The following is a 27,614-nucleotide window of genomic DNA, read 5'->3' as shown; positions in this document are numbered from 1 at the left end:
CTAATACAGATTGCTATGGACCGAATGTTTGCGTGCCCCCCCGAATTCATATGCTGAAACTTAATGCCCTGTGTGATGGTATTAGGAGGAGGGGCTGTGGAGAGGGCATTAGGTCATGAGGGTGGAGCCTCATGAATAGGATTAATGCTCCTATGAAACAGACCTCAGAGAGCTCCCTCATCTTTTCCGCTAAGTGAGGACACAGCAAAAAGATGGAATCGGGCCCTCACAGACCCTGAATCTGCCAGCATCATGATCTTGGACTTTCCAGCCTCCAGAACTGTGCAAAATAAATGTTGTTTATAAGTCTCCCAGTTTATGGTATTTTGTTACAGTGGCCTGGATGGACTAAGACATAGATTATAACTTAAAAGACTGAAATTATAAACAAGTTTAACATTGTTTCACTTTTATTATTAACATGTGACTGACTAGCCAATGTATTTAACGCTAAAGAAATATTAACGGCATGAATGGACAAATTCTTGAGGCATTTATGTGAACTTTAGCCAGGTTCCACAGAAATGCAGCTGTTCCATTACCTTAATTTAAAAAATAACTTGTGTTATCATTTTCTTTATTTATTAGTATGTTTTATTATAAGATCTCTGGAGATCAGATAAGTAGAAGAAGGAAACAAAAATTACCACAATCCTACTCTCCAGAGACTTAAAATTTCAAAATTTCCTTCTCGCATATAGTTTCTCCTTCGTTTTGAAACAAAAAATGGGCCGAATATTACACACCCTTTTATAACTTGTTCTTTTCAATTAGCAACATACCATATCTGTATTATTAAATATTGTTCTACACCACCATTTTAAAGAAAACATGGTATTCTGTTTCATGGATATATTATAACTTAACTAATTCTTTTTTGCTGGAGTTTTAGATTGCTAGAATTTTTTACTATTATAGACAACACTTTAATGAACTCATTTGTAGTTAACTTTTTTGACATTTATGATTATTTCCCCTAGGTAAACTACTGAAAATGACAATTCTAGGGGCTAGTATTATAATATGTTCTTTACCAAAGGCTTTCATTGTTAAAGCTGAATCCATTACTAATTTATTCTGTGATTTTTTTCCTATGTATTTTGAATAGCTAATTCTTCCCTAGCCAAAAAAAAAATACTCACCTATATTTTCTTTCACTTTATTTTCTGACATATAACTTCATTTTTTTACATATAAACTCTTGGATTTTATTTTGGAATTTATTTTGTTGTATCATTATATAGGGTCTGATTTCACAATTTCCCCCAAATTGTTAACCAGTTGGTCCTAGAACATTTATTTGAGTAATTCTTTCTTTTCCCATTGACTTATGATGTGACTTTTAGCATATGCTAAATTATGATACATACTAGAGTTTGTTTCTAAACTTTCTCTTTTTTCATTACTTTTTGTATTCTGGTGCTAGTATCACATTGTTTTAATGACTATAATTTATATAATACAGTTTGATATTTGGAAGGGCAAGTGCCCCTCAATGCTCTTCTTTTCTAAATTTTTTGGCTAGTTAAGAATCTCCAAGATCTCCTCACACCAGAAAAAATCCTATTGTGCTTTTGATTGAAATTGCCAAAAATCCATATATTTATTTGGAATGAATATTTCCAATATATAAGTGTTATTTCTCTACATTTATTCAAATAATCTTTAAATACCTCAGTAAGCTTTTATAGTTTCCTTCATATGCTCTGCACGATTCTTGTAAAGTTAATTCCCAAGTTATATGTACACACACACACTCACACACACACACACACACTCACACACATATTTGCTGTTGTTACTATAAATGAGATCTAAAGACCAACTGGGTAAACTATTTGCAATACGTATTTCAGGCAAAGGTTCCATTTAAATGAGTCTTATAAAGAAAAAAACAAACATGCCATTTTCAGTAGAAAAATGGATAAAGGATGTGAGCACATAATTCACAAGAGAAATACAGATGTCAATAAACATATGGGAAATTGTTCAGCCTGAATAGTAATTACAGGAGCCCAGTTTAAATTAAGAGACCGTTTTCAGCATCAAACTAATGAAGTGTTTTTTTTTAAAAAATCTAAAAAAAAGCAGCCATGTCTTTTGAGACTTATAATTCACTCTCTTCTCTTCCCAGAGAACTCACGCAAAGAATAACCTTTGATTTGATTCTTTTTGCTGGAATTGCTTACACTGAGGCCACTCAGGGCCCTTGATAACCAAACACTGTGGGCTGTTACTCAGCCTGCCTCACTTGGTCTTTCTCTTCCAGTTGATACTGCCAAGCCCTGAGGCTCCTTCCAGATCCTTCTCTCCTTCTTTGGCTTCACTCTCTTCTGATTCTCCCAAAACTTGTTTAAACAATACAAGCGCCTGTCCTAAGCTCCATTTCCTTCTCACTCCAGTCCCTGTGCCTAGGGGTTTTCCAACACCATCAAGGTTGAAATACTGTTCATATGCTAAGGAAGCCCTGATTTGCCCCAGAGCTTTGGTCTTACTCACCTATCACCTTCTAAACACCTCCAGCTGATGCTCAGAAAGACCTAAACTCAATGTTACAAATTTAAACCATTACATTATCTCTACTGACCTCCCTCTGCGTGACGCATGCACCTGTTTGGCTGGTGATAGTCTTGTCCATCTGAATTAGAAGACTGGGACCCTCTTCTCTTCCTCAGTCCCCACACTCAGCAGTTCACACCTGGTGTCTATTGTCACTGCCCTGCCCTGCCCTGTGTGCCTGTCAATTCCCACCTGGACCAGTCTCCTGCCCTCGGTCCTGCCCCTCCACGCATCCTTCACATGGCAGCCAGCATGATCTTTCTCCATCACGAATAACATTTAATTCCCTTTGATTGAAAGTCATCACACAGGATAAAGCCCAAGCTCCCTGGAATGCCAAGCTCTATAGGAGAGGTACCCCCCTGACTCTCCAACCAGCTGGCACTCGAACAATGATTAGTACTGGGGCTCAGAAAGCATGTTTTGTGCTTCCTTTCTTTGACTCATGACAATTCTGTGATTCTGAGGGCAGACCCAGGTTTCATTCATCTCTGAGGTCCCTCCCACCTAGCACAGTCTGGCAGAAGGGAGATTCTCCACAAGATGCCTGCTGAATTGAATAAAGATTTTTCCAGGTAGAAATGAGGCAAAGTCTATGATTCCAGGAAGAGGAAACTGAGGCGAGCCAGGGTGTGTGAATGCTCACATAGCTGCAAGGGAAGATGGGGCTCCAGCAGGCTGTGTGGATCCCATCATCTGTGGAAAGAGAGGGGGGGTGATGGGGCAGGAAAGTGGGGGTCACCACAGGATCACGCCACGCAGTGTTAAATGTGACACTATGTGCAACAGACTGTATCCTACAGGCATTATCAAAACAAAATTTGAGTAGGATAATAATATGACAAGATGACTGTAGCAATTACTGAGAGAATGAAGGGGAAATACTAGAGAAAGGGAGGATGCATAGGAGACTAAAGCAATTCAGTGAGGGGAAGGGAAAGGGAAAATTCAGGGGAGAGCATATATTAAATTAAGCACCTAATATATCAATTTTCACTTTAGTCCTCACAATAAGCAAGTACTAGTCTCCTCACTCTTAAGAGGAAACTGAGATTCAGAGATCTGAAGTAACTTGTGAAAGGGCACAGAATCAGAAAGTGTCAGCACCGGCTGGGATTCGAGCTCCGTATGGTCTCCAAAGCCCACGTGTTTCCTACCACACGCACCGCTGAGACAGGACAGGGCAGAGGGAATGAAAGAGGAGAAGACGCAGGGACATCTCAGAGTAGAAACCACCAGGCGTGACAGCATGACTGTCGGCCTGGTGAGGGCATCACTGGAAATAAAGGCTCCCTGGGAAGAAAGGGCTCAGAAGCTGGATTGTACACACGCCGAGTCTGAGATGCTAGTGGGACTTGTCCATGGAGCCATCCAGCAGATCCTGAGAAAGATGGGTGAGTGTGGACCGGGAGAAGCGGAAGCTGAGGGGGCAGGTGAAACAGCCCCAGGAGACGGTGTGGGGCAGAGAGGAGGGTGGGTCTCAGGGGTGTGACCCCTGGGGTGGGCAGAGTCAGAGGGGCCAGGTCTCCGTCGGGTTCAGGGTGAGGTGGTGGGCAGGGGACAGTCAAATCACGGGAGGCGAGTGAGGAGGAGAGAATTCGAGATGATTGCCAATAAAATGGTTCCTTCTCATCTGCAGCTTTGAAGGGACACATACCTGCTTCCCGGCAACAGAGTTTTTCAAATGCTTTGTCTGTATAATCTTCATGCTCCTTTATACGTTTATACCCCTTAAACTTAACGCCGTCCTCAGAGGTCAAAGTTTCATTCAGTATATCCATTGCCTAAAGCAATTTCATGGTGTTTCATGAGAAATAAGCCATATTTGGGGGGAAAAAAGTTTGAAAATTATTTCATGTTCCCAGTAACAACATTTACCAAGGTATGCAGTAAGTACTCAATGTATGTTTATTACATGAATCGGTAGGGTTTTAAAACTAGATCTGTGTTGGAACATGATAGAAGTAGGAATGTGTTCGTTTCTTCTCCCTGTCAACAGTGATAAGCACTGATCACGTGGCAGCTAATCTGATGCAGATTTCCTGCCTTCAATCTTATTCTCCTGCAGTTCCATTCTAAGGAACTTTCAAGGTTAGCTCATCTATGCCCTGCTTTAAGCTTTAACATTCCCAGTCAGGTCCCTGAAACTGCTCCTAATATTCCATAATTAAAATGAAAATGATCGCTCTATTTCAAGCATTATCAAAGCAGAGAATAACAAAGGATGAACAGGCTGGTAGATAAAACTGTTTGGAGTCCATTCTTTTTTCTAGCAGGCCAACTTCGGTGCCTCACTTCACAGAAGCACCGTGGTTGGACCAGCCCTCAGGTTCCAACCCAGACCCAGGTCCCCAGAGCTGCTTCCTCGGGAACTCACAGCTCCTGGACACTTAGAGGCCCAGTGGTTACAAGTGAGCGCTAATTACCACCACTCTACTGAAGTCTTTGTAGCAAAAGGCTAATAAAAATCTCCAAGATAGGTGGAGCACAGAGGGTTTTTAGGGCCGTGAAAATACTCTGTCTGATTCTATAATGATGGATACATGTCGTTACACATTTGTCAAAACCCAGAGAATGAATGAACCCTAAGGTAACCTATGTACTTTGGGTGATTATGATGTGTCAGTGTAGGTTCATCAATTGTAACGAATGTTCCACTCTGGTGAGGGATTTTGATGGTAGGGAAGGCTGCATGCATCGGGGGATGGGGGCAGGAGCTCCATGGGAAATCTCTGTACCGTCTGCTAAATTTTGCCATGAACCTAAAACTACCCTAAAACATGAAGTCTATTAAAAAAAAAAAAAAAAAAAAAGAATCCTTCACCACATGCACACACAGAAATCGGAAAGAAATAACATTAAAAAAAGTTTTAAGCCAATAAAAAAACATGAAAGGAAGAAATTGACTATATAATTAATATATATATATATATATATAGGTATACACATATTCATACTTAACTTTTGGTAATTTAAAAGGCAAACTTGGAGAAGGTGAAACAGAAACACAAATCAGTTAATTCTGATATTTGTTAGCAGCTCTGGTAAAAAAATGGGATTTAAAAAGATGTTGAAATCAAGTAATAAAATGAGGTTTGAGTTTACTGTATTCATGCATTTATTGCTGTTTCAATTCAAGCCCAAGTGCATAATTGAGATTTACCCAAAGACCAGTACAAAGTTATCAATACCAATCAAGATCTAAAATAAATGTGCATGGTTTCAGGATAGCTGCTCATTTACATATTTTTTAGGTGACTGTATTAGTTGTTGACTATATATTACGTCTTCTATTTTAATCTGGCTATAATTTAAAAGTTACTATTATGAGGAAAATAGCTCCTTTATAATAGAACAATAAATTAAAATGGAATAATCCATCTATAGGAATAATCTCAAGTTTAAAAAGAATGGAAGGATAAAAAATATTTTGGAAGACTTGTCTGAACACCAGACATCCTTCTAGGAAGATTTTAGAAAATTCTCCCTACCCTCTACGGGAAAAGTTCATGAAACATGCTATTAAGACACTCATTTTCTCATCCCTACTAATAGAATTTTACTTAATGGCATACCTCTTCCTCTTGGAGGGTGTCTTCATCAGAAATACATTTGTTGAAATTAATTTCAAACTTTATCCCTCTCTAGAAGAAAGCAAGGAAAAAAATCTGTTTCGCATTCCAATAAAAACCTTAAAATTACAACTCCCAATTTGACATTACAGATACTTAAAACCATTAGTCTAACATCACAAAATAAGGCAATTCCATAAAATAGTAGGGGGTGAAATGGTAGAGGCAACCCAGATTGCAAGGTGCAGATCCCCAGCCAGATTTTTAAAATGAAAATTTAAGACAAAATGTTTATTACCTTAGCTTTATGTTTTTGTTCCGGAATTTTACTTTCCTTTGTGTTCTGAAGTCCAATTTGTTTCAAGTCTCTTTCAATATCCTGAAAATTCAGAGAAAAATTAAAATCTAGCATTTAATATTGATCAAACAATTACATTTTCACAACCCCCCTGAATTCACAGCAGGGTCTGTTTACGTTATTTGATTTCTTGAATGAATCTGATGATTGATTTCAGAATGAAAACATACCTTCTGCAAAGGAAAGTTAACAACAGTTCACTAACAACTTGGGCACAGTGTCCATTAACATGAAATAATAATACATTTAACACTGGCATTGCAGTGGGTAGGTAAAATGCTAGGTTTTCACAAAGGTTCCAGGTTTTCACAAAGCAAAACACTCAGGGAGGCTGTTCAGCCTTCGCTCAGGATGGGTTCCTCTGACCTACCCTCAGTCAAGCCCTCGGGGCACCTTGAAGATGAAGGGGAAAGACCTCCCAGAAGGAAAAGAAGAGTCTTTTGAGAGCCATTTGATAATTCAGCTCTGCCCGGTTCCCTATTCATGCCCAAAAGGTGAGTTTGAAATAGAAGAGAAATTAACCGTCAGATTCACAGACCGATGCGTCTGAGGCTCGGACTCAAACGCCACCAGAGGACGTTCCCGCGGGCAGTTGTCAAACTTGGCGGCGCCAACTCACCAGTCAGCTCTTGAAAACGGGACACCTGGCCCCACCCCAGGCCATTTGGAGCCCAGGTGTTTGACTTTGGTTTTTTGTTGTTGTTTTTTGTTTTGGGCCGCGCCGCGCAGCACGTGGGATCTTAGTTCCCCCATCAGGGATCAGACTCGTGCCCCCTACAGTGGAAACACGGAGTCTTAACCCCTGGACTGCCAGGGAAGTCCCTGTTTCAGTTTTTTAAAACTTTCCCACATGATTCTACTGCACAGGGAGGGGCAGGAACAGCGGGCTGGAGTGAACTCCCTGGGAAACACAGCATCGTCTAACAACCACCATCACCTGCACAGGTGCTTCTTCCTCAGGTGCCTCTTGGTGGATGAGCAGGTCACTCTTCTTCACCAAATACGTTTTATGACTTATTTTTGAGTCTTCCTTCAACATAAATTATACACAGTCAACAAGATTGGCTCTGCGTCAGTTCTGAAGGCCACTTTCTGAATGTCCCCTGCTAGACCTGAATGGGATCTAATGAGGACACTGGCCTGGGGAGGGTCAGTGGGCCTGGCTGGAGAGAGCTCCCTTACGGCTTCTTTTCTCTATGGCTCCCTTTGGAATCCCCCAAGTGCTTCTTTCCTGGTCTCTCTAGAAAAGCCTGCCGTCCATCTTTCCTGGACGCAGGCTTCCCATCGCAGACCTGTCTTAAAAACAGGGCTGATGGGTTTCCCTGGTGGCGCAGTGGTTGAGAGTCCACCTGCCGATGCGGGGGACACAGGTTCGTGCCCTGGTCCGGGAAGATCCCACATGCCGCGGAGCGGCTGGGCCCGTGAGCCATGGCCGCTGAGCCTGCGCGTCCGGAGCCTGTGCTCCACAGCGGGAGAGGCCACAACAGTGAGAGGCCCACGTACCCAGCCACCCCACCCCCACCAAAAAAAACGGGGCTGATGATGGCACGAGGCTCCCTACCATTAACCAGACCTCTGCTCTGGGGGGAAGCGCATCCAGCCTGCCCCCTCCCGTGGCATTTGCCATGAAGCTCTGCGTGGTTCCTTCAGCCCTCTTCCTTAGCTCTGCCCCTCCAAGTTCTACTCTTCTTCTCAGACCCAGTTTTGGCCCCATCTCTCTTCTTCCAGAAAAATCCTCCACCTGCTTGTACCACTCATCTTCACTCCCGTGCACTCACAGGGCTTAACCAGATTCAGCCTTATTGGATCATTGTTTCATATCTTTCCAACTATTTAGAAAGAGGAGAGGTTTTAGAATCAGATATTTTTTTAGTCTGCCTTGTAATATCTAAGTGACTTTGGATGAGTTATTTAACTTCTGTTATAAGTAAAGGAGATATGTATGTGAAAGCTCTAGTTCAGAGCCCAGTGCATACAATGGAATTGTACCATATGTTCATTTCACCTATATTAGTTCATCTGTATGCCCTCAGGGGCGGGGGAGGGTGAGAGGGAAAGGTCAATTTCAGTAGTGTGGACAGGTTCTACTCAATGAGTGTTGTAGTTCAAGTGCATGTGAGACGAGAGGCTGGCTGTGTCCTCGGCTGCTCTTGGTGCCCACCAGCCCATCGTAGGAGGAACATTCCCGGGCGCTGAGGGTGTTTCTAATTAAACATGGGGGTGTTTTTCATGCATTGTGGTCTCCAGACACGGGCCAGCTATCTCATCTGGAGCTCTACTGAAAAAGCAATGATCTGAGAATTGGAAGAATGAGTTTCCAAGGTGGCGCCTTCAAGGGATTTTTCAAAAATCATCTCCATTGCACTCAAATGTTGCCTTATATGGACTTTCAAATCTTACCCCTGCATATGAGACTATTCCGGTGTAGCTGAATTCAATAAATGCTCGTCTCTTTTCCTACCCAACGGGCATGAACTTACTTCCTGCATCTAGTCCAGTTCCGGAGTTAAGTACCGCTCAGTCAATACTTATTGACTGATTCATGGGGAAGATGATCAACCATACTTTTAATAACAGCCAGTCTTGACTGAGACTCCCAGCCCCATCACTTTGTGTAGCCTCAAGTAAACCATAATAAAGTGAGGCTTCCATTAAATCTGACAGTTTTCCTACTTAAAGTTTGCATGATAAAGTTTATCTTTTCGATGAGAAGAGCATTACTTTTAATACCTGCTCACTTCAGTTAGCTCTGAATCAATAGAGCAATGCTTCCTTTATAAGAATGAATTTATTTACCTCCAGTTCACACTCCATCTTCTTTCTAATTTCTTTCATGTCGTTGTGGTACTGTTGGCGTATTTCTTCTAGCTGCTTCCAGTACTCCTGGAAAGCAATCACAATCCCGAAATGTTAAATGTTTGTGAACAACTTGACAGAATAATCTCTAGACAGCCTATGATTTTATTTTTATTTTATTTTTTGTTTTTGGCCGCACCTCGCAGCATGCGGGATCATAGTTCCCATGCAGTGGAAGCGCAGAGTCTTAACCACTGGACCGCCAGGGCAGTCCCCAAGACAGCCTATGAATTTAGAGATGTGTGATATATACTAAGGGAAGAGCTATTGCTCCTGAAAATGATAATCTGCCTTACACTTTGGCTGTGGTACTTTCCCCCCAGTGAGGATACGGTCCCTTGGGACAATCTCATTTTTATATATAACCCCAAATGCATTACTGACATACAATTACTTTATATAATCCTGTTATAGGTTGAATTTCGTCCCCCTGGCAAAAAAAGATACGTTGGAGTCTTAAGCCCCAGGACCTCAGAATGTGATCTCATTTGGAGACAGTGTCATTGCAGATGTGAGTAGTTAAGCTAAGATGTGGTCACACTGGGGCCGAATGGATCCCTAATGCATATGGCAGGTGTCCTGTTAAGAAGACGGCCACAACCAGGAGGATGCCATGTCCAGTGGCAGAGACTGGAGTTGTGGCTCTGCAAACCAGGGCATCTGAACATCACGGACCAACCACCGGAAGCTAGCAAAAGGCAAAGAAGGGTTCCCCTCCAGGTTTCAGAGGGAGCGTGGGCCTGCTGACACCCTGACTCTGGACTTCAAGCCTCCAGAACTGTGCGACAATAAACTTCTGTTGTTTTAAACGGCCCGGTTTGTTGTAAGGCAGCCCTAGGGAGCTAATACAAATTTCAAAAATGTTCAGGATGGACAGTTACTTTATCAATCTGAGGTAAAAAGCCGTATGAACTCATCGACACTGCATTCTCTGAGAAGGTGAAGTACATCTCTCTCTCTCCCCTGAACCCCAGCATGGCACGTCACACCACTGTGTCCAACAAGTGTTTGTGTAACGGGCTCTCTCAGGTGCACCGTAGATGCTAAAAGCAACATCCCATTACAGTACAAAAGACAATGAGAGAAGTACAACGGTAGCCCTGGAAGCAGACAGTTTTTAACCTGCTCCTTCCTTTCATTTCTCCTGAACTGCAGCTCCTGGAATCCAGGCTCTTCCCCGTTACTTCTTAGCTTTTGTCTCTGGTTGTGATTTGGCTCAGCAGAAGACGGACGAATACCCTATTATTAGAATGAAATAATTTATAAAGCGTACTTGCATTTTGGAAACATCTTATGATTTGACCTTGACCCCCATCCTTTAAACAATAATTGTATCATCAGTCTCAGTATTTGGGAGTTTTTTTTTTTTATACTGAGCAGTAGAATTTTCTTAGTGTAAGTGTGAAACATTTAAAAAGTAAAGAAAATAAAACCATTTGTGTTGTTTAGTCTAAGCAATCAATATTTTACGCTGCCATGTGAGACACCGAGATTCATTTTCTGAACTGCTAAATTATAATTGGGAAATCAAAGTTCTGTAAAAGTTTAGCAACCCCTGGAGCATAGGATTAGGTAGGGGAAGAGAATTAGAACTTTTGAGCAGTTCAAAGTAAGAGCAATGCAAATAGGAGGTGTATCCAAGCTCGCTCAGCCCCAGAATTTTGACACTATACTGAAGAGTAAAAGTTAACTTTCATTTCAAATAAAATACAGTAATCCCTCTTTGAAAATGTATAGAATTCTAATAAAATAGAATCGAAGAATTGCAGCACTGAAAGGGACCTTGAAGCCCATCTACAGCTTTTATAGAAAAGGAAATTGGCTCAGAGAGGTGGCATGTCCTGCCTAAGGTCACATAGCAAGTGATGGAGCCAGGGAAGGGGCTAGGCTTCCCAGACCCTAACTGAAGCCTATTCCCATTATTCTTCTTTAGCTATTAAAAACCGGGGAAAGTGGAGAATAGTCTTAATCATCTATGTGGAATGAATTTTCACTTGAGGATCCATGAATATTTGTGAACAGAGAAAGCTTTAGAAAATTCCTGATGGCCTCTTATATTTGGTGTTTTACTTACCAATTGCTTTTCCACTTTCAGCTTATGTTGTTGAGCTTCACATTTCCTCTGAAGGTAGTCAGCAAGCCTTAGGAAATACAAACGTTCAGCCTGAGTAGAAATTTTAACTCATCATAGGAACCAATTCGACAAGTGAATTTTCAGCTTTGTAATGAGACTCACAATTCACCTGTGACGTTCCGAGTTCGAGAAGTAATTCAAAGTTACAGAATGTGTACACTGGAAAAGAAGATATCTTTGAAATCAAGAAGAAAGGGAGGTAAAGAGAACAGTAAAACTGGGGATACAGGACAGGATAGAACTGAAAAATATTCTGTTACAATGATTTTTCTTCAGGGCAAGAATCAGTCCACCCGTAGTCTATAATATGTCGAAGGGAAAGAGAAAAAACCCATAGCAGGATCTTCTCATGCTGTATGCAGGTATCTAATCTATAGCCTTGTCACCCTGACTGCACTGATAGCTGCTCGTCTGTTGCCTGCACGATACTCTGAGCTCCTTAGAGCAGGATGGGGGCCCCTCCCTTCATCTCTGCTCCTCACGCTGGCTCACAAATGCTTAATGAATAAAGAAATGAGGCTTTCTCCATCTCTCACAATGTTTGAGTATTTTTCCAGCACAATTCTGGTCAATTCTAGTCAAACCATTTTCAGGTTTGTACCTATGTTCTAGATATTTATCTTTTTTCAGAATTTCCTACAAGAATTTCTGTAATTACAGATTGCTAAACAAAAACTACCACATTTCAGGGCTTCCCTGGTGGCGCAGTGGTTGAGAGTCCGCCTGCCAATGCAGGGGACACGGGTTCGTGCCCCGGTCCGGGAAGATCCCACATGCCGCGGAGTGGCTGGGACCGTGAGCCATGGCCGCTGAGCCTGTGCGTCCGGAGCCTGTGCTCCGCGACGGGAGAGGCCTGCGTACCGCGAAAAAAAAAAAAACTACCACATTTCAGGTCATAGTATGAGCTAGTGATAAAGTTCTTTGGAATTCTAGCAACTTCCTGGGCTCCAAAGACAGAACTGCCATTTCAGAAACTCCTTTAGGCACATTAGGATGAGTGGTCCCCAGTTTCTGAAGAGTCAAGTTAATAAATCAGTTGTTTAGAAATATGATGAAATCATATTTCTAGTTACGGTCTTTGGGCCTTAGTTCCCCATCTGTAAAATGGGCACAATACCAATCTCACAGAGGGTGATGTGAGGATTAGAAGAGACAAGTTCTGTGAAGGTTCCTGACCAGCATCTGACACATTGATTGTGCTTGACTCAGATGAGGGCTAACATGTAGCACTCCTCTCAGAAACTTATCTCCATGAGAAAAACTATTCAGTCATCCAGGGGCTGTTCAAGAGACATTCTTTCTCTCTCTCTCTCTCTCTCTCTCTCTCTCTCTCTTTCTTTCTCTCCCCAACCCTCTATAGGTTCTTCTTCCTCCAGACGAGTACATCAAGACTTGATTCCCATGGAACTGGAGCTCTGATAGAGAGAAAGCTGGGCAGGGGGCTTGGAAGAACAATGAGGAGGGGTTGCCAGTCATCAGAGGGGCATCCTGGAACACAGTAAGATGATGGGTAGCCACATGCAGAGAAGAGAAGGACCTTTCTACCATTTTATGTGAGAGTTTGGGAGACACAATCATACATAATCAAAATAATTGATAGTTTGACGGCTCTCAGATCTAGACAAAAGGTGGAAGACACAGTTTCCCAGTGGCGGTGAAAAGGGAAAGGGAGCTTTGTGCCTGTACCTAGTTCTTATGTAAAATATGTCACTCATTAGTTGAGTCCTATATGAATATTATAATTTGAACTAATGGAACACATAACTTTTGATGATCATGGAGGTCATTAAAAATATGTTATGAAGATGGAAAAAAACCATAACCACACCCAATATCTTTAAAAATAAAATGTCTACTTTTCACATCACACATTTCTGGAGAAATCATTCTTTTATTATTCTTGCTTATCTAATTTTCATTAGCTATCTGATGAGATCACCATCATATAGATACATATGTTTCATTGTTTGTCCAAAATTTAACAGACACCAAAAGTTAGCAAATTCCCAACTGAAAGAAAAAATGTGATGGCAAAAACATTTTTTAAAAATGCCTCTCAGACTTAGGTCTTCAGGGTTGTGGATGGGTGTCAATCATTCTGATCATAGAACACTGACATCAGTGTGAAAGAAACCATAAAAAGTATTGTACGTCTGTAGAAATTTGTTATGGAGTAAACTTTTTGAAAGTATACCATAATTATATTATTTTCTTTCTAATACATCCATATTCTGAAAAATCCCAAGAATATAAATGCTAAATGAAATATATTTCACTTTTCAGTAGGTGTCAAATTATGATTTGATTACAATTCAATTATTATTAATATTAATAATATTAATAATATTTGGAAAATGATACATATACAACTATTTTCATCACTCCCAGATAGTGGAATTTACTAGGAAAAAGAAAAGACATTAAAAATTCAAGAGCATTAATCTGTTCCCACAGTCAAATGGCTACCTGAATAAGATTAGCTACATCAAAGTTAAGATGAAAAAGGGTCAAGGGAACTGTGAATTAAGTATTTTTAAGTGAAGAGTCTGGAAGTTCTTCCCAGATGTTTTAGGATAATTTGGAAGGACTTCAGAATAAATGTTGATATAGCAAACTATCTTCAGAGGACCAAAGTTTAAATAGACTATGACATTACCATTGACCTGAAGATGGACTGTGGCTTTCTTCCTGATTATAATTCTCCTCAACTCTGGTATCTTTTTGAGGAACATAGTGGTAATTTTGTCCATTGGTTCTCTTCCTCAACAAGTCAAGTTGAGCATAATAATGATCATAATGTCCACACACTGCAGCAAGTTTGGGCCTTCCTACCATTTTTATCTGAGGGATTAAAAAGAAGAGAGGTATTTTTTAAATACATGATTAAAATCTATAACAACTGACAGTTTGATAGTGACCAAAGCTATGACAAGGCATTGGAGCTATCTTGTTTTTGCTCTAGACTTGTTTCTGAGTAATCTTAGAATCCCCAAATCCTAGAACTGAAAAATGTTTTAGAAGTCTAAGTACTATAGTGCAGTAGTTTATAATTTTGCTAAGGTGTGAATATGAATCATGTATACTTCATGGCTAGTGTATCAGAAATACTTAGCGAGTGAGTATCTATCCAACCCAAGATCTGAAACTAAACTCAGCATTATTATTTCTTATTTTTCATAAATTTATTTACACCTTACTAGACTTTATGGGAGAATACTGTATTGTGCAACTCACAGATTTGTGGATTTGCAAAACGTTTAGGTTCTGATAAATTTACTAAATACAAAATGGCAACATGACTGGAAGGAAAGATGCTGAATCACTCAGAGTCAATTCTTCCCGTGTAAACACAAGGAAAGCCATGTAACAGCTGTGACCAGCTTATGACCATCTCAAGCTATGCCTCACCGCCCTTCCCAACCAGAACAGAATGAGAGGAGGAGAACCAGAAACAAATGTATATCTTAGCATTCCTTAGTAGGGGCCACTGAGCTGGAAGACAAGAATCAGACCAGATTAACATATGAAAACCAGTCAAGACCCTGTTGCTAAATAGCAAAATAGGGTCAATTTATGGTGACCATGCTGCCCACTTAACAGTTGCTAACAAAAGAAAAAAAGAAGATCAAACCTTTGGAAAGGTCTGGAACTTATAATTGGAAATACGAATAACCAAACAAGTGGTTAAAACTGAAATTTCCTCACTGTAAAGAAGTAACACATTACATTCTTTGTTCTTTTTAATGCTATATGGCTCATATATATATACATATGAACCATATGGAATTGTAGATATTTAACCATCTTTAACTTACAAAAAGGCACATTTACATAGTTCTATTCAAATATTAAAGTAAATGTATAAAATTTGGCTTATCAGTCTAAACATAGATTGTATATTTATTTTAAAAATCTTTTAAAGTGTGAAGTTGTTTTCTTAATTTAACAATGTTTGCCTATGTGCAACACAAAGAAGTTACTACTAATTACTTGAAAAATGGCTAGAAATAGAGAAAAGTATTAGAAGGAAAAAACAGCTTCTTTAGGATTTTCTCTAAAGTCCCAAATGGTAATGAGAACATCAGAGGTGGCTCCTGTGCAGACCCATTCATTTCACTGCATTAGGAGAAACTTTCAAAGGATTAAGAAAATGTCAATGTGTTCGCCTAACTTCATCCATCCATGAGTCTTTTAGATGTTTTTTGGGGTTTTTTTTTGTCTCCTACAGGGTTTGCTACAGAGTATTCTAAATCACAACATACTTTATACCATGAGCCTTCTTTTTTTTTTTTTTTTTTTTTTACCGTGAGCCTTCTTTTAAAATACAATTTTTCAATTAAAATATAATAGCCATTTTTATGTACCAGAAGCATTTCACTAGCATAAACTAAAAGATTCAACATTCTGCTGAAGTGGATTCAAATAACTGGCATGAAGAAACTCTGGGGAAAAAAAATAAATGATTATATAATGAAAATTTCTCAATTATATATAACGTCAGAATTAAGAGTATGAAATGCATGTTTTCCACCACTATGCTACTCACTTGTCCTATATAGAAAAACCTTATTTACTTAAAGAAATTAAAAGAATTTGAATTATAAAACAAAAACTAATGTATAGAATACTTATAAGGAAATACAGCATTGTTAAAAATAACAACTTGAAGCTGTCCCATGAAGTACCACTTTAATGTTCATTACAGAATTTTATTACAAGCACAAAACTAGTGAACCCCAAAGTAATGACCTTGTACCTCATGAACATGTGCAAGTAGTTCTGTAGAATATGCCATCCACTAAAATAAACAGAGGAAGGGTTTAGCATGACTTACAGATATGGGCTTCTGGGCTCCAGCTGGTGGTCTCCATTCATTTCTATATATGTCCTTCCTTTTAAATGGCACTGATATCCTTGATCTTGGCAGGCACTTTCCCTGGAATCTCACTTTCTGTATTTTAAAATCTTATTTAACCAAAATAAAACAACTTAATTTTTAAAAAATTTCCACATCATTAATATTATGCTTGTGAGAGTATAAGGGGCATTTCATAACACAGTAAGTTCTCTTTAACCAGAGACATTTATACCCATGGAGAGAAGTGCTGATGGAAAATTACTACACATTTTCTTTGAATGGAGGAAACCATTTTTTCCAGTGTTCCTTTACATATTTCCAGTAATATATAACACTACTTTTTAAAAATTGGGGAGTTAACATTTACGGAAACAATATGCATAACATAATGGCATATTTAGTAATTAAGTTATTAACTAAATTAATTTAATTACAAGTAATTAAATGTAGTCATCAGAGCTTGGGTTATCAGGCCTCAGCATTCATGTTGCATTGTTGTTTGAAATGGATGAGTAGGTCTCCGAATATGTTTGTGTTTGTCACCTTCAAAATGTGTTCTTGGGACTTCCCTGGTGGCGCAGTGGTTAAGAATCCTCCTGCCAGTGCCGGGGTAGCAGGTTTGATCCCTGGTCCGGGAAGATCCCACATTCCACGGAGCAACTAAGCCCGTGCACCACAACTACTGAGCCTCTGCTCTAGAGCCCGCGAGCCACAACTACTGAAGACTGTGCGCATAGAGCCCATGCTCCGCAACAAGAGAAGCCACCGCAGTGAGAAGCCCGCGCACCAGAACGAGGAGTAGTCCCCGCTCTCCGCAACTAGAGAAAGCCCGCGCGCGGCAACGAAGACCCAACACAGCCAAAAATAAATGGAAAAAAAAATGTGTTCTTGTTTTCCTATCTGTCCTATATTAGAAATGTAGACAATACACTTTCTCTCGTCCTGTACTTATCTACTTTCTAAACATCCTCAATCTAGACTAATATATAACGATGGCAAACGAAATTAAACATGGCAGAATTCACTTTCCCTTTATAACTTTTCTCACTTTTAGTTTCTCCATCACAGTGAATAATATTCCCCTATCACTGTTCCTCGGAGAGACTTTCTACTCCTCATCCTTAAAGCTGAGACATTTGGTTATGGCTAAAAATCCTGATGCTCTTATTTCACAACACCAATTGAATTTGTAATTTTTCTCTTTAATGTCTGTCTGTCTGTCTCTCTTTCACACACACACACAGCTGATTCATCAGCTTCATCAGCTGATTCCTAACTCCACCACTACAACTGCTTCTCCATTTATCATTACCATAAAGTATCGGCTGCTTTCTTTGGGGGTCACATAATAACGTTCTCCCACCGTTACCAATTAGGTCCGAGATCCTAACTTCAGCTCCAACAGGCCTCTGCAGGAGAACTCTTAACCACCAGTCCATTCTCTCTATTTCAGAAAAATAAGCTTCCTTTCATGATTCCATGTCTGTCTGTGAACCTTCTTTGACTCTCTATCCCTTCCCTACACAAAAGTTAAGTTTAGATTCTACCTCTTTGAGCATCTCTTTATCAGCAAATCCACTGCTTCATCAAGTTTTCCCGACTGATGAGAAGAGAGGAGATGAATCCTCCAGGTCATGCATAAACTAGATATACAGGCACGCCCCCAGGTCACCACTTGACAAGATAATTTTTCTTCTGCTTATACTGCCCATATTTTTAAAACGTCCATGTTCAACATATTTGGAGAAATTTCTCTGCTAAAGGTATCAGCCATATATTATAAATCATTGTGTGAGACATAATAAATGTTTTTTGATTGCACGGTTAAATCATTCTTACCTGGGACCACCTTCTCAGCAGGTCGAGAAGAAGACGGTCTTGCTTTATGTCTGAGGGTGTGATTGAATTCTTCCTGAATGGCCTAAAATCAAACAGTGTGTCAGGACCTGCTAGTAAAAATCTGTCAAAACCCAAACAGAATAGCCTCAAAACTCACCTCGGGAGTCAAGTATTTGGCCAGAAGATTCTCTAAAAAGGGCCTTTTCAAAATGGAACTAATGGATGGTCGAGCTCGGGGAGATACTTCAAAGAGCTGGGATATTAAGGACTGTAGGTCATGGGAAAACCTTGGAGATATTGGGGGAACATGAGCCTGACAAATCTTCAGAACCAGCTGGTGCAAGTTGTTACCCTCAAACTGAAAAGACAAGGAATGGTGATACTAAATCAGAGAAAAATTCAATGCTAGTATTTAAAGTAATATCAAGAAACAAAACAATGTTATATAGCTTTAATTAGAAGGACTATGGTCTACCCTGAACTGTTTCCATCAACTAATCTTTCATGAGTAGATACTGTAGGCGGTTATTCAATGAAATATTGTCCTACTTAAAATAAGGGTTTTTTTCTTATTATCAAAATATTTACTCATTCTAAAAAACTGGAAAGTATAAGAAATTATAAACAGGGAAAATACATACAATTTCACCACCCAGAGGTATATCTCCTTCTAGTCTTTTTAAAAATAATGTTTATTTTACAAAGTTGAGATCATATTAAATATGAAATTTTACATCTTGCTTTTTTTTTTTTTTTTTGCGGTACATGGGCCTCTCACTGTTGTGGCCTCTGCCATTGCGGAGCACAGGCTCCGGACGCACAGGCTCAGCGGCCATGGCTCACGGGCCCAGCCGCTCCACGGCATGTGGGATCTTCCCGGACCGGGGCATGAACCCGCATCCCCTGCATCGGCAGGCGGACTCTCAACAACTGAGCCAACAGGGAAGCCCCATCTTGCTTTTTAAATTAACATAACATAAACCATTTCCTCAAAAATTCTTCATAAACCAGAGAACATTCCATTGTATGAAATCATCATTATTTACACATAATGAGAATGTTGGGCTGAATGGTGTGGCAGAAAAGATCAGGTTTGGCTTAGACACTTACTATTTGAAAATAATGATAATAATAATAACAATAACAACAAAACGACAGCTGTGTACAAAAGAGGTAACATAGATAGTCTAAGACTGCTATCCTTAGAAAGGCCTGCTTACATTGGCCCTTGGCTGGCATCTGGGAACCTGGATTTCAGGAGAGTTCTCACCATTCCCAAAATGTTCCAAGTGGCTCTCTTTTTCCCCACACTGTGCAAACAACATGGTTTATGCGGAATACCTGCTTTCTTCCTGGGAATCTAGAAGCTTGGCACTTGCTAGGCAGAGGTGCCTCCATGACCAGTCCCAACAAAAACCCTGGACACTGGGTCTCGAATGAGCTTCCCTGGTAGATAACATTTCACATGTACTGTCACAACTTGTTGCTGGAGAAATCAGTGCATCCTGTGTGACTCTACTAGGAAAGGCTCTTGGAAGCTTGTGCCTGGTTTCCGACAATCTTCGCCCCATGCACCTTTTTCCTTTGCTGATTATGTATTGATACGTTCACACACAATTTATTTTTATGGAAATATGCTACATGTACTATTCTCCAACTTGGATTTTGTACTTTATAATATAGCTTGGATATCTTTCCATGTCAGTATATATGGAGCTGTCATTCTTGTTAATAGCTTGTCCATATCATTTTTAACAATCTAATAAAACCAAACATTAACCTTTTCCTCTCAAGAGGTTAATTTCATTTATATAGTTTTCAACAGTTCAAGATTAATCTGGTGGTTAATGTACTTACAGGATGTCTGAGTGTGCAGAGCTCATATAAGACGCAGCCAAGAGACCAAATATCCCTGGTAAGATAAGAGGTGACATGCTGAGAAATATCAGTAATTCTCAATGAAAACCTTTATCCTGACAGTGCATTATATTTGTGCATCTTTACAGTTTTATATAGGTTGACAAGTTTTCACAAATGCTTTCAGTACATTATCAATTCTTACTCTTACTAAGACTAGAGGGGAAATTTGTAGTTTGTCAGAATCCTAGCAAAGCAAAGGTATACAAGCTTTGCTAGAATCTGATGGCTCAATATTTACTTCATGTGATGAGCTCGAAGAAAATGTGTACATGTGTGGAATTTTGAGCAATTTGGAGGAGGAAGGCAGAACTCAAACATGGATTTGTTTGATTCAAAGGGTGACATCTGGTTGATTTAGAAAGGAATATTCTACTCAAGGCTATTGACCAAACCAAAGTTAGATTAAGTGATGACCAGAGTATCTGGTACTCAATGAACTTGAAAAAAATGTGCTAAAACTAGGCCTCTGCAGGTGTCCAATGAATGACCTTTTGACCTCAGAGGGCCAAAAACACCACCCTCTGATCATGCTAAACACCTCCATTTTTTTTTTTTTTTTTTGCGGTACGCGGGCCTCTCACTGTTGTGGCCTCTCCCGTTGTGGAGCACAGGCTCCGGACGCGCAGGCTCAGCGGCCATGGCTCACGGGCCCAGCCGCTCCACGGCATGTGGGATCCTCCCAGACCGGGGCACGAACCCGTGTCCCCTGCATCGGCAGGCGGACTCTCAACCACTGCGCCACCAGGGAAGCCCTAAACACCTCCATTTTTGAACATGCATCCTATGAAGAAGGATGTAACTCAGATATGTCTATCCAGAACACCAGTTACCTCACCTCTTCCCTACCTCCAATCCTCTTTCCCCACGCCGAAGACCACGCCGAAGACCACACATAAATATCTCAAGCACCTCACCTTCAGGGAGGCAGATCTAAGCCTTGTACTCCAGTCTCCTCATTTGGCTGCCTTGTGAATAAACCCTTTCTCTGCTACAAACCTCGGTGCCTCAGCATTTGGCTTGTCTGTTCATCAGGCAAATGAATCTGGTTTCATAACAATTACTGCTAGGATCTTCCAATTATTGAAAGCATCAGACCAGCGTATTTAAATGTTGACTCAAATCCTTAAAAAAGCAGTACAAGGAAACAAAGCAATGCTGCGGAGCTAGGGGTCTCTCTCTGTAGCACTGTGCTCTGCTCTGGACAGCCTGCCCTTCTAACCCGGCTACACAAGCTGCATTCCTGCTCAGCTGGAGGCCAAACCCCTTCTCTAAGTCAGAGGCTGTCTCCAAAAAAATGCCTGCTCTTTCAGTATATGGAGAAATGTTTACCACTCTTTTTTAGGACTTTGCCCTCTCTTTCAAAGTAAAACAGCCAAATATTCCTTGGGTATTTTCCTAAACAAACAGACAATTAACTCCACAAAGAAACTCAGTCTTCCTGCAAAGCCAACTGGTTCAACTGGCAGACAGCTTTGAAAAGTAAAAACATTTCCTTCTCCTTCCATGGAAGCAAAAACTACCTCATCTTCATCTTTTATCACTGTGTCTATTAATATTATTCCTGACAGTACGCTCTGGTACCACATACATAAAAGCTAGCTGAATTTTAAAGCTGGAAGATGCCTTAACAATTACCTATCTACCTATGCCTTAACAATTACCAGCTCTCTTTGTTGCAGGTAGGGGAACTGAGGCCCACAGAGATGGGCTGACTTGGTCAAATTGCCGACTGAGTCAATATTAGGATTCCTGGCTGCTAAACCAGTGCTCAGTCACCAGCCTCACTGTCTCTGACCCATTTACAGCACTTTCCTGCAATAGGCTAAACAGGGCTTAGAAAGCATGAGAATCAAATACACAGATGGACATCACAGTGACTGCGATTTTCAATGTTATTCTTTCTATCACTTGCATCTTCAAAAGAAATGTCTTTTTTCTAAATAAGTTCAAAACCTTCAGAGAACACTGAAGTGGTCAGAGACAGTCAGTGGGATCCTCATTTCACAGGTGAAGAAAATGAAATTACAAAAGCACCATAAGAAAGAATGCATCAGATTTTACTGTGACTTTCGAACCAAAAGTCAGCAACTCACGTTTTATTGTTGTAGGGTTTATTCTGACAGATCTCTGGGGACAAGTAGTAAGGCGTTCCAACACAAGTTCTAGCAAGTTCCATGGTACTAGCAAAATTATATTAAATAATAAAATAACACAGTATATTACTGAAGAAAGGGCTTAAGACATACACATACATGCAAGAAAAAAGTATAAAAGTGGACACAAAATTTGATGTATTCACATACTAAAATAAAGCAAAACACTGTATGTTAATAATATAGTAATAAAATTCATTGATTTTTAAGCTTGTAATTCACCTCCCCAAAATCTACATATTAGAAAAAATTTTATGGCTTAACGATTGCATGCAGAGGTACCATTGTTACATTGCAAAACCCTCACATGTAAAGACTTCCCTCTTTCCAGTGGCTAAAGTAATGCAATCTCATGATTTAAAATTTGGAAAACATAAAAGTAAATAAAGAAGAAAAAATTTACTCAGAATCTTAAAACCCCCAAACAACTAGTGTTAAAATTCTGACATATTTCCTTCTTGTCTTTTTTCCATGCATATTTTCCACATAGCTGTGCTCATAGCATATTTAAAATTCAGAATTCCCTTTTTTTTTACTTAATATAACAAAGTTTGTCCTCACGTTATCAAGAAGTCTTCCAAATCATAAATGTTAGTGGCTTTATAATATTCAGGTACATGCTGTGCTAAGTTTTATGAAATGTGACCATTTCCCAATTATTAGGCATCTAAGTTATTCTAGATTTCAAATTATCCCCTTCGAATAAATTCTCAGAAATGGAACATTTAAAAATCTCTTGATATTTATTACCACCAAACTGTCTTCCAAAACAGCTGCATCAATACATTCGCCCCAGCACGTGTGAATTTGCCTGTTTCACGAAACGCTCACTAGCTTTATACGCATTTCAGTCACATCTCATTTGATCAGCTTATATCATACTATACATCGCCACCATCCTTCTCCTATCTACCTGCAAATTTTAATCTCAGACAAAGTAGCATCTGAATGATTTAATACACTTATATAAAGTTATCAAAAATTACTGGGAAACCAAGCTCTTAATATCTTAATTCATGATAACTAAAAATACATACTTTGGCTGTTATGATCAGAAAGAAAATGTTTTTAAAAAGTACTTACTTGTTCAGGACTCTTGCAATACCAAAGTCCCCAAGCTTTGCAACCATTCCATTCTTGCTAAGAAAGATGTTCTGTAAGTGGAGAAAATGCTATGTTGCTGGAGATATTTCAAGAAAACAAAAGATCTGTCTTGATTTTGTCTCTGAGCTGTTACCTGTGTTTTTATGTCCCTGTGTAAGATCTTCCTGTCATGAATATGTTTCAGTCCTAAAGAAATCTGTACAAACCAACTCAGAATCTGTAGGGGGAACATGAAACAAAACTGGTGAGGCATCTGGTGATCACTGAAATGTCTTCATGATAACATACAAGAAGAGAGGAATAATATACTTGTGTGTGTGGTTATATGAATGAAGCTAATAGGTATACCATCTTATCGTACTATTTTCTTTTTACAGTTAGAAACATGGAGGTGTGAAAAGGCAATCCAAATGTGTTGGTATGAAAAGGAACACCGCACACAGAGAAAGATAAACAGAACCAAGAAAGAGAGGGAGGCAAGTCATGATCTTCTTTTTTCTTAACATTGGGTTGCTAACTGCATCAGGAGAGTAGACAAGCAGCTCTGTTTCCTGATAACCCTAGTGCCACTGCTTTTTCCTTTTCAGTGGAAGGAAGGTGTCAAGGGCAAAGAGAGAAAGAGGAAGAAGTGGAGAATCTGTGAGGTTATTAAAATTTTAAATGAAATATCAACATACAAGTATATAATATAAAACTAAGAAATATTTTACTTTTAAACTTTTTAAAGTTTAATTTTATTTCTTAGATATGATTTTCTTAGCTGGCCATGAGCCTCTTTATTAAACTATGTCTATACCTATAGAGATTTATTTAAATGACTCTAAAATTTCAATGATTCTTTGTCCACCAAATTATACACAGAGAGGAAAACAATAGAAAAAAAGCTACATTCCAGATACTAAGATTCAGTTGTAATTTTAGTTCTTTCCCCCAAACGGGAAATGTAGTTCAAAATTGTGGAGAAAAGTATTTTTATTAAATGCAGCAAAATAATACCTAGATAGGAAGAAAGGAGGGTTTCTACAAATACAGAATTTAATATATAATGTAAATGAGCATAGGGAGAATGCTTGATTAAATTTACAGAGGTTAGAGATACTGATTCTTTAATCATTCATACATTCACAACATTCAATTTATTTTATTTTATTTTTTGGCTGCGTTGGGTCTTTGTTGCTGCACACGGGCTTTCTCTAGTTTCGGTGAGCGGGGGCTACTCTTTGCTGTGGTGTGCGGGCTTCTCTTGCAGTGGCTTCTCTTATTGTGGAGCACGGGCTCTAGGTGCACGGGCTTCAGTAGTTGTGGCATGCGGGCTCAGTAGTCGTGGCTCACGAGCTCTAGAGCGCAGGCTCAGTAGTTGTGGTGCACAGGCTTAGTTGCTCCGCGGCATGTGGGATCTTCCCAGATTAGGGCTCAAATCCGTGTCCCCCTGCACTGGCAGGCGGATTCTTAAGCACTGCACCACCGGGGAAAACCACAACATTCAATTTAACTCTAGGAGGAAATTATTTGGGCCTGATGCTCTTAAATGCTAAAAGAGAATGAAGAAACAAATGCCCTAAAGAAAGATGGCAGGCCATTCCTGTGCCCTGCCTGATGCCGTGTCCTTTCCCATCAATCACACAGGCCCTGAGTCCAATTTTTCAGTCCCCACCCCACACACCTGTCTCCTTCACGAGTACAACTCCCAAGAGGGTATCAAAGGGAGCTCAGAGAATAGAAGAAAAATGTGTTTGTGCAAAGAGAAAATGAGACCTGAGGCCATTATTCTTCACCTTTTCTCTCTTCTCTTACTAGCCAATGAAGCTAAACAGTCATTGTTAAGAAGAGCTTCTATCCTCCCTAGCAAAGTGGGATAGCTATTTTAAAACAGAGTACCCAATGATAAAAGGAAGAAAAGTGAAGCTATAAATACATCACATTTTAAATGGCTAAGGAACATCCACATTCACTTTTTTTTCCGCCATGAAGATTTATCTCAGAGGCATCCTACATGAGGTTGTCCAAAAATAAGTTCTTTCTTAAGCAAAGTTCACTCTCAAAAAGAGATTCAATGTAAGTTCAATTGCAAACATGTTCTAGGCTAGACCTATCAAGAATACTGATCCATTATTTTATAGTTTGAATTTCTCTTCTACAAAGCATGCTTCATATAAACAGTCTATTACTTATGACATTATAAATTTAATCCCCCAATATAAATGAAAAGGCAAATTAGAAGAGTTTTTACCTGATCTTCACTAAATAACACTCCCCGTTGTTTTTTGATCCTTTTCATGAGATCCCCTCCATCACAGTACTCCATCACAATAAACAGCCTGTTGTTCTCTATAAGAAAAGGCATCATTCGGTGCTGGATGGGTTTCAAATATTTACTAATTATTTGCCTTTAAGTTCTAGAAGGTGGAGAATATAGCAGAAAAATGCAGTACATAATAGTTTAAAACTCTGGCTGTAGAATCAAGATGGACTGGGCTCTAATCCCACTTCACCACTTAAATTTCTTAGCTCTGTGACTCTGGGCAAGTTATTTTAATTTCTCTGTGCCTTGTTATTTCTTCTGTGAGATGGAGATAATAATATAGAAACTCCTCTTGAGGATTGTTTTATCTTTCCTCATTTAATCTTTTCAATGGTTTAATCCATGTCACATACTTAGAACAATACCTGCACATAATGAGAGTTCAATAAATGAGAGCAATTATTTTTAATACATTCCTGCAGGAGATTGGAAATCTGCTATAAAAAAGCAGCTGTGAATCTTTTTCAACACCTCAGGAAGAATTAATACACCCTTGAATTTGGGCGTAAACTTTTATTTATATGGGGCTTATTCAACCATGCTGTTGAGTACAGTAGCCACGCTTCTAACTGACCTCTGCCTGACCTACTCACTAGATTGAAGGGCACTCCTCATGACCGCTGCCCGCTCACGGTCACCCTGGTGGCTTCTGGACTCACCTATGCCCAGGTACCTCTGCTCCCACGGATTCTTACCAAGATCATTGTGCTCATTCCCTAATTTGTTTATGCCAATTATACTTGCTATTGTAATTATTACATCAACTGATGAAAGATGAATGGGAAAAGGAAGATGTGATCATTTCTACAAAAACTACATTGAATCCCGTGGAGGACTCAGTACAAATGAGTAGCTAAAAAAAAAAAAAAGTCACTGACCTAAATGTTGGGTGGAAGCAGTGGAAAATAATGGGGAAGATTTCATAAGACTGTGCACAGAGAGTATCTGTAAATTCTTACTCCAGTCTAAAGAAAAGAAATTGGAAATTATAAATTGGGGGTGGGGGGAGCCCTATGTAAGAAAGAATATTCCGAACTCCAATCGGTGGACTCATAATCAAAGGCAAGGCCTTGGTCTTACATCAGAAGTTTGGCAAATGATTGTGCATTTATAGATTAAAATAAGTTTGTATGACTTCCTGCTTAATCAGCGTTTTTCTTTAACCAAACAACTATCAGATGGGTTCTTGTTAGAATAAGGGCTTCTACTAACTTGTTTGTTTCTCCTACTAGTTTGCGGGTTCCCTGAAGCCAGACTCCATACTTAGTACGTTTGTATTCCCTGTACCTGGCACGTGCAAGGGGCTTAATAAAGGTTTGTGGAGTGGTTTCATAAAAACATCTAAGGAACACAAAATGATCACACAAAAGCAGGCTTATCAGCAAGTGTTAATCTTTCTAGTATTTTGCCCTGTAATTATTAAGTATTCATTCAATGTCAGAATCTCTTGCCAAATATCTATCATTTGCTACCTCTTTCTTCCAAGTAGCTTAAGCCAACTTTATTATTTTTTTAACATCTTTATTGGAGTATAATTGCTTTACAATGGTGTGTTAGTTTCTGCTGTATAACAAAGTGAATCAGCTATACGTATACATATATCCCCATATCCCCTCCCTCTTGCGTCTCCCTCCCACCCTCCCTATCCCATCCCTCTAGGTGGTCACAAAGCACCGAGCTGATCTCCCTGTGCTATGTGGCTGCTTCCCACTAGCTATCTATTTTAAATTTGGTAGTGTATATATGTCCATGCCACTATCTCACTTCGTCCCAGCTTACCCTTCCCCCTCCCTGTGTCCTCAAGTCCATTCTCTGTGTCTGCATCTCTATTCCTGTCCTGCCCCTAGGTTCTTCAGAACCAATTTTTTTTTTTAGATTCCATATATATGTGTTAGCATACGGTATTTGTTTTTCTCTTTCTGACTTACTTCACTCTGTATGACAGACTCTAGGTCCATC

At 39.6% G+C, this 27,614-nt stretch overlaps 1 protein-coding gene across 4 annotated transcripts in view; it reads right to left on the bottom strand.

The window, feature by feature from the left end:
- NEK5 (NIMA related kinase 5) overlaps positions 1-27,614 on the bottom strand; it is a 62,209-nt gene that overhangs the window by 18,083 nt on the left and 16,512 nt on the right. For 2 of the 4 annotated variants that reach the window (XM_060079741.1, XM_060079743.1), the window contains exons 4-19: positions 25,584-25,681; positions 23,487-23,570; positions 23,333-23,403; positions 22,190-22,276; positions 20,034-20,088; positions 18,334-18,534; positions 18,177-18,258; positions 16,314-16,444; positions 14,136-14,320; positions 11,420-11,486; positions 10,468-10,584; positions 9,286-9,372; positions 7,427-7,519; positions 6,430-6,510; positions 6,135-6,203; positions 4,217-4,343 (exon numbers count right to left, since the gene is read on the bottom strand). In XM_060079741.1, coding sequence (XP_059935724.1) covers positions 4,217-4,343; positions 6,135-6,203; positions 6,430-6,510; positions 7,427-7,519; positions 9,286-9,372; positions 10,468-10,584; positions 11,420-11,486; positions 14,136-14,320; positions 16,314-16,444; positions 18,177-18,258; positions 18,334-18,534; positions 20,034-20,088; positions 22,190-22,276; positions 23,333-23,403; positions 23,487-23,570; positions 25,584-25,681 — 1,635 coding nt within the window. The remainder of the gene's footprint in view (positions 1-4,216; positions 4,344-6,134; positions 6,204-6,429; positions 6,511-7,426; positions 7,520-9,285; positions 9,373-10,467; positions 10,585-11,419; positions 11,487-14,135; positions 14,321-16,313; positions 16,445-18,176; positions 18,259-18,333; positions 18,535-20,033; positions 20,089-22,189; positions 22,277-23,332; positions 23,404-23,486; positions 23,571-25,583; positions 25,682-27,614) is intronic. The other 2 variants (XM_060079742.1, XM_060079744.1) reach the window with 2 other exon arrangements.

The sequence above is a fragment of the Mesoplodon densirostris genome, chromosome 17, assembly GCF_025265405.1.
Source record: "Mesoplodon densirostris isolate mMesDen1 chromosome 17, mMesDen1 primary haplotype, whole genome shotgun sequence".
Classification (NCBI taxonomy): domain Eukaryota; kingdom Metazoa; phylum Chordata; class Mammalia; order Artiodactyla; family Ziphiidae; genus Mesoplodon; species Mesoplodon densirostris.
The sequence above is the reverse complement of the archived record's forward strand: the minus strand, read 5'-3'. Positions and strand labels throughout refer to the sequence as shown.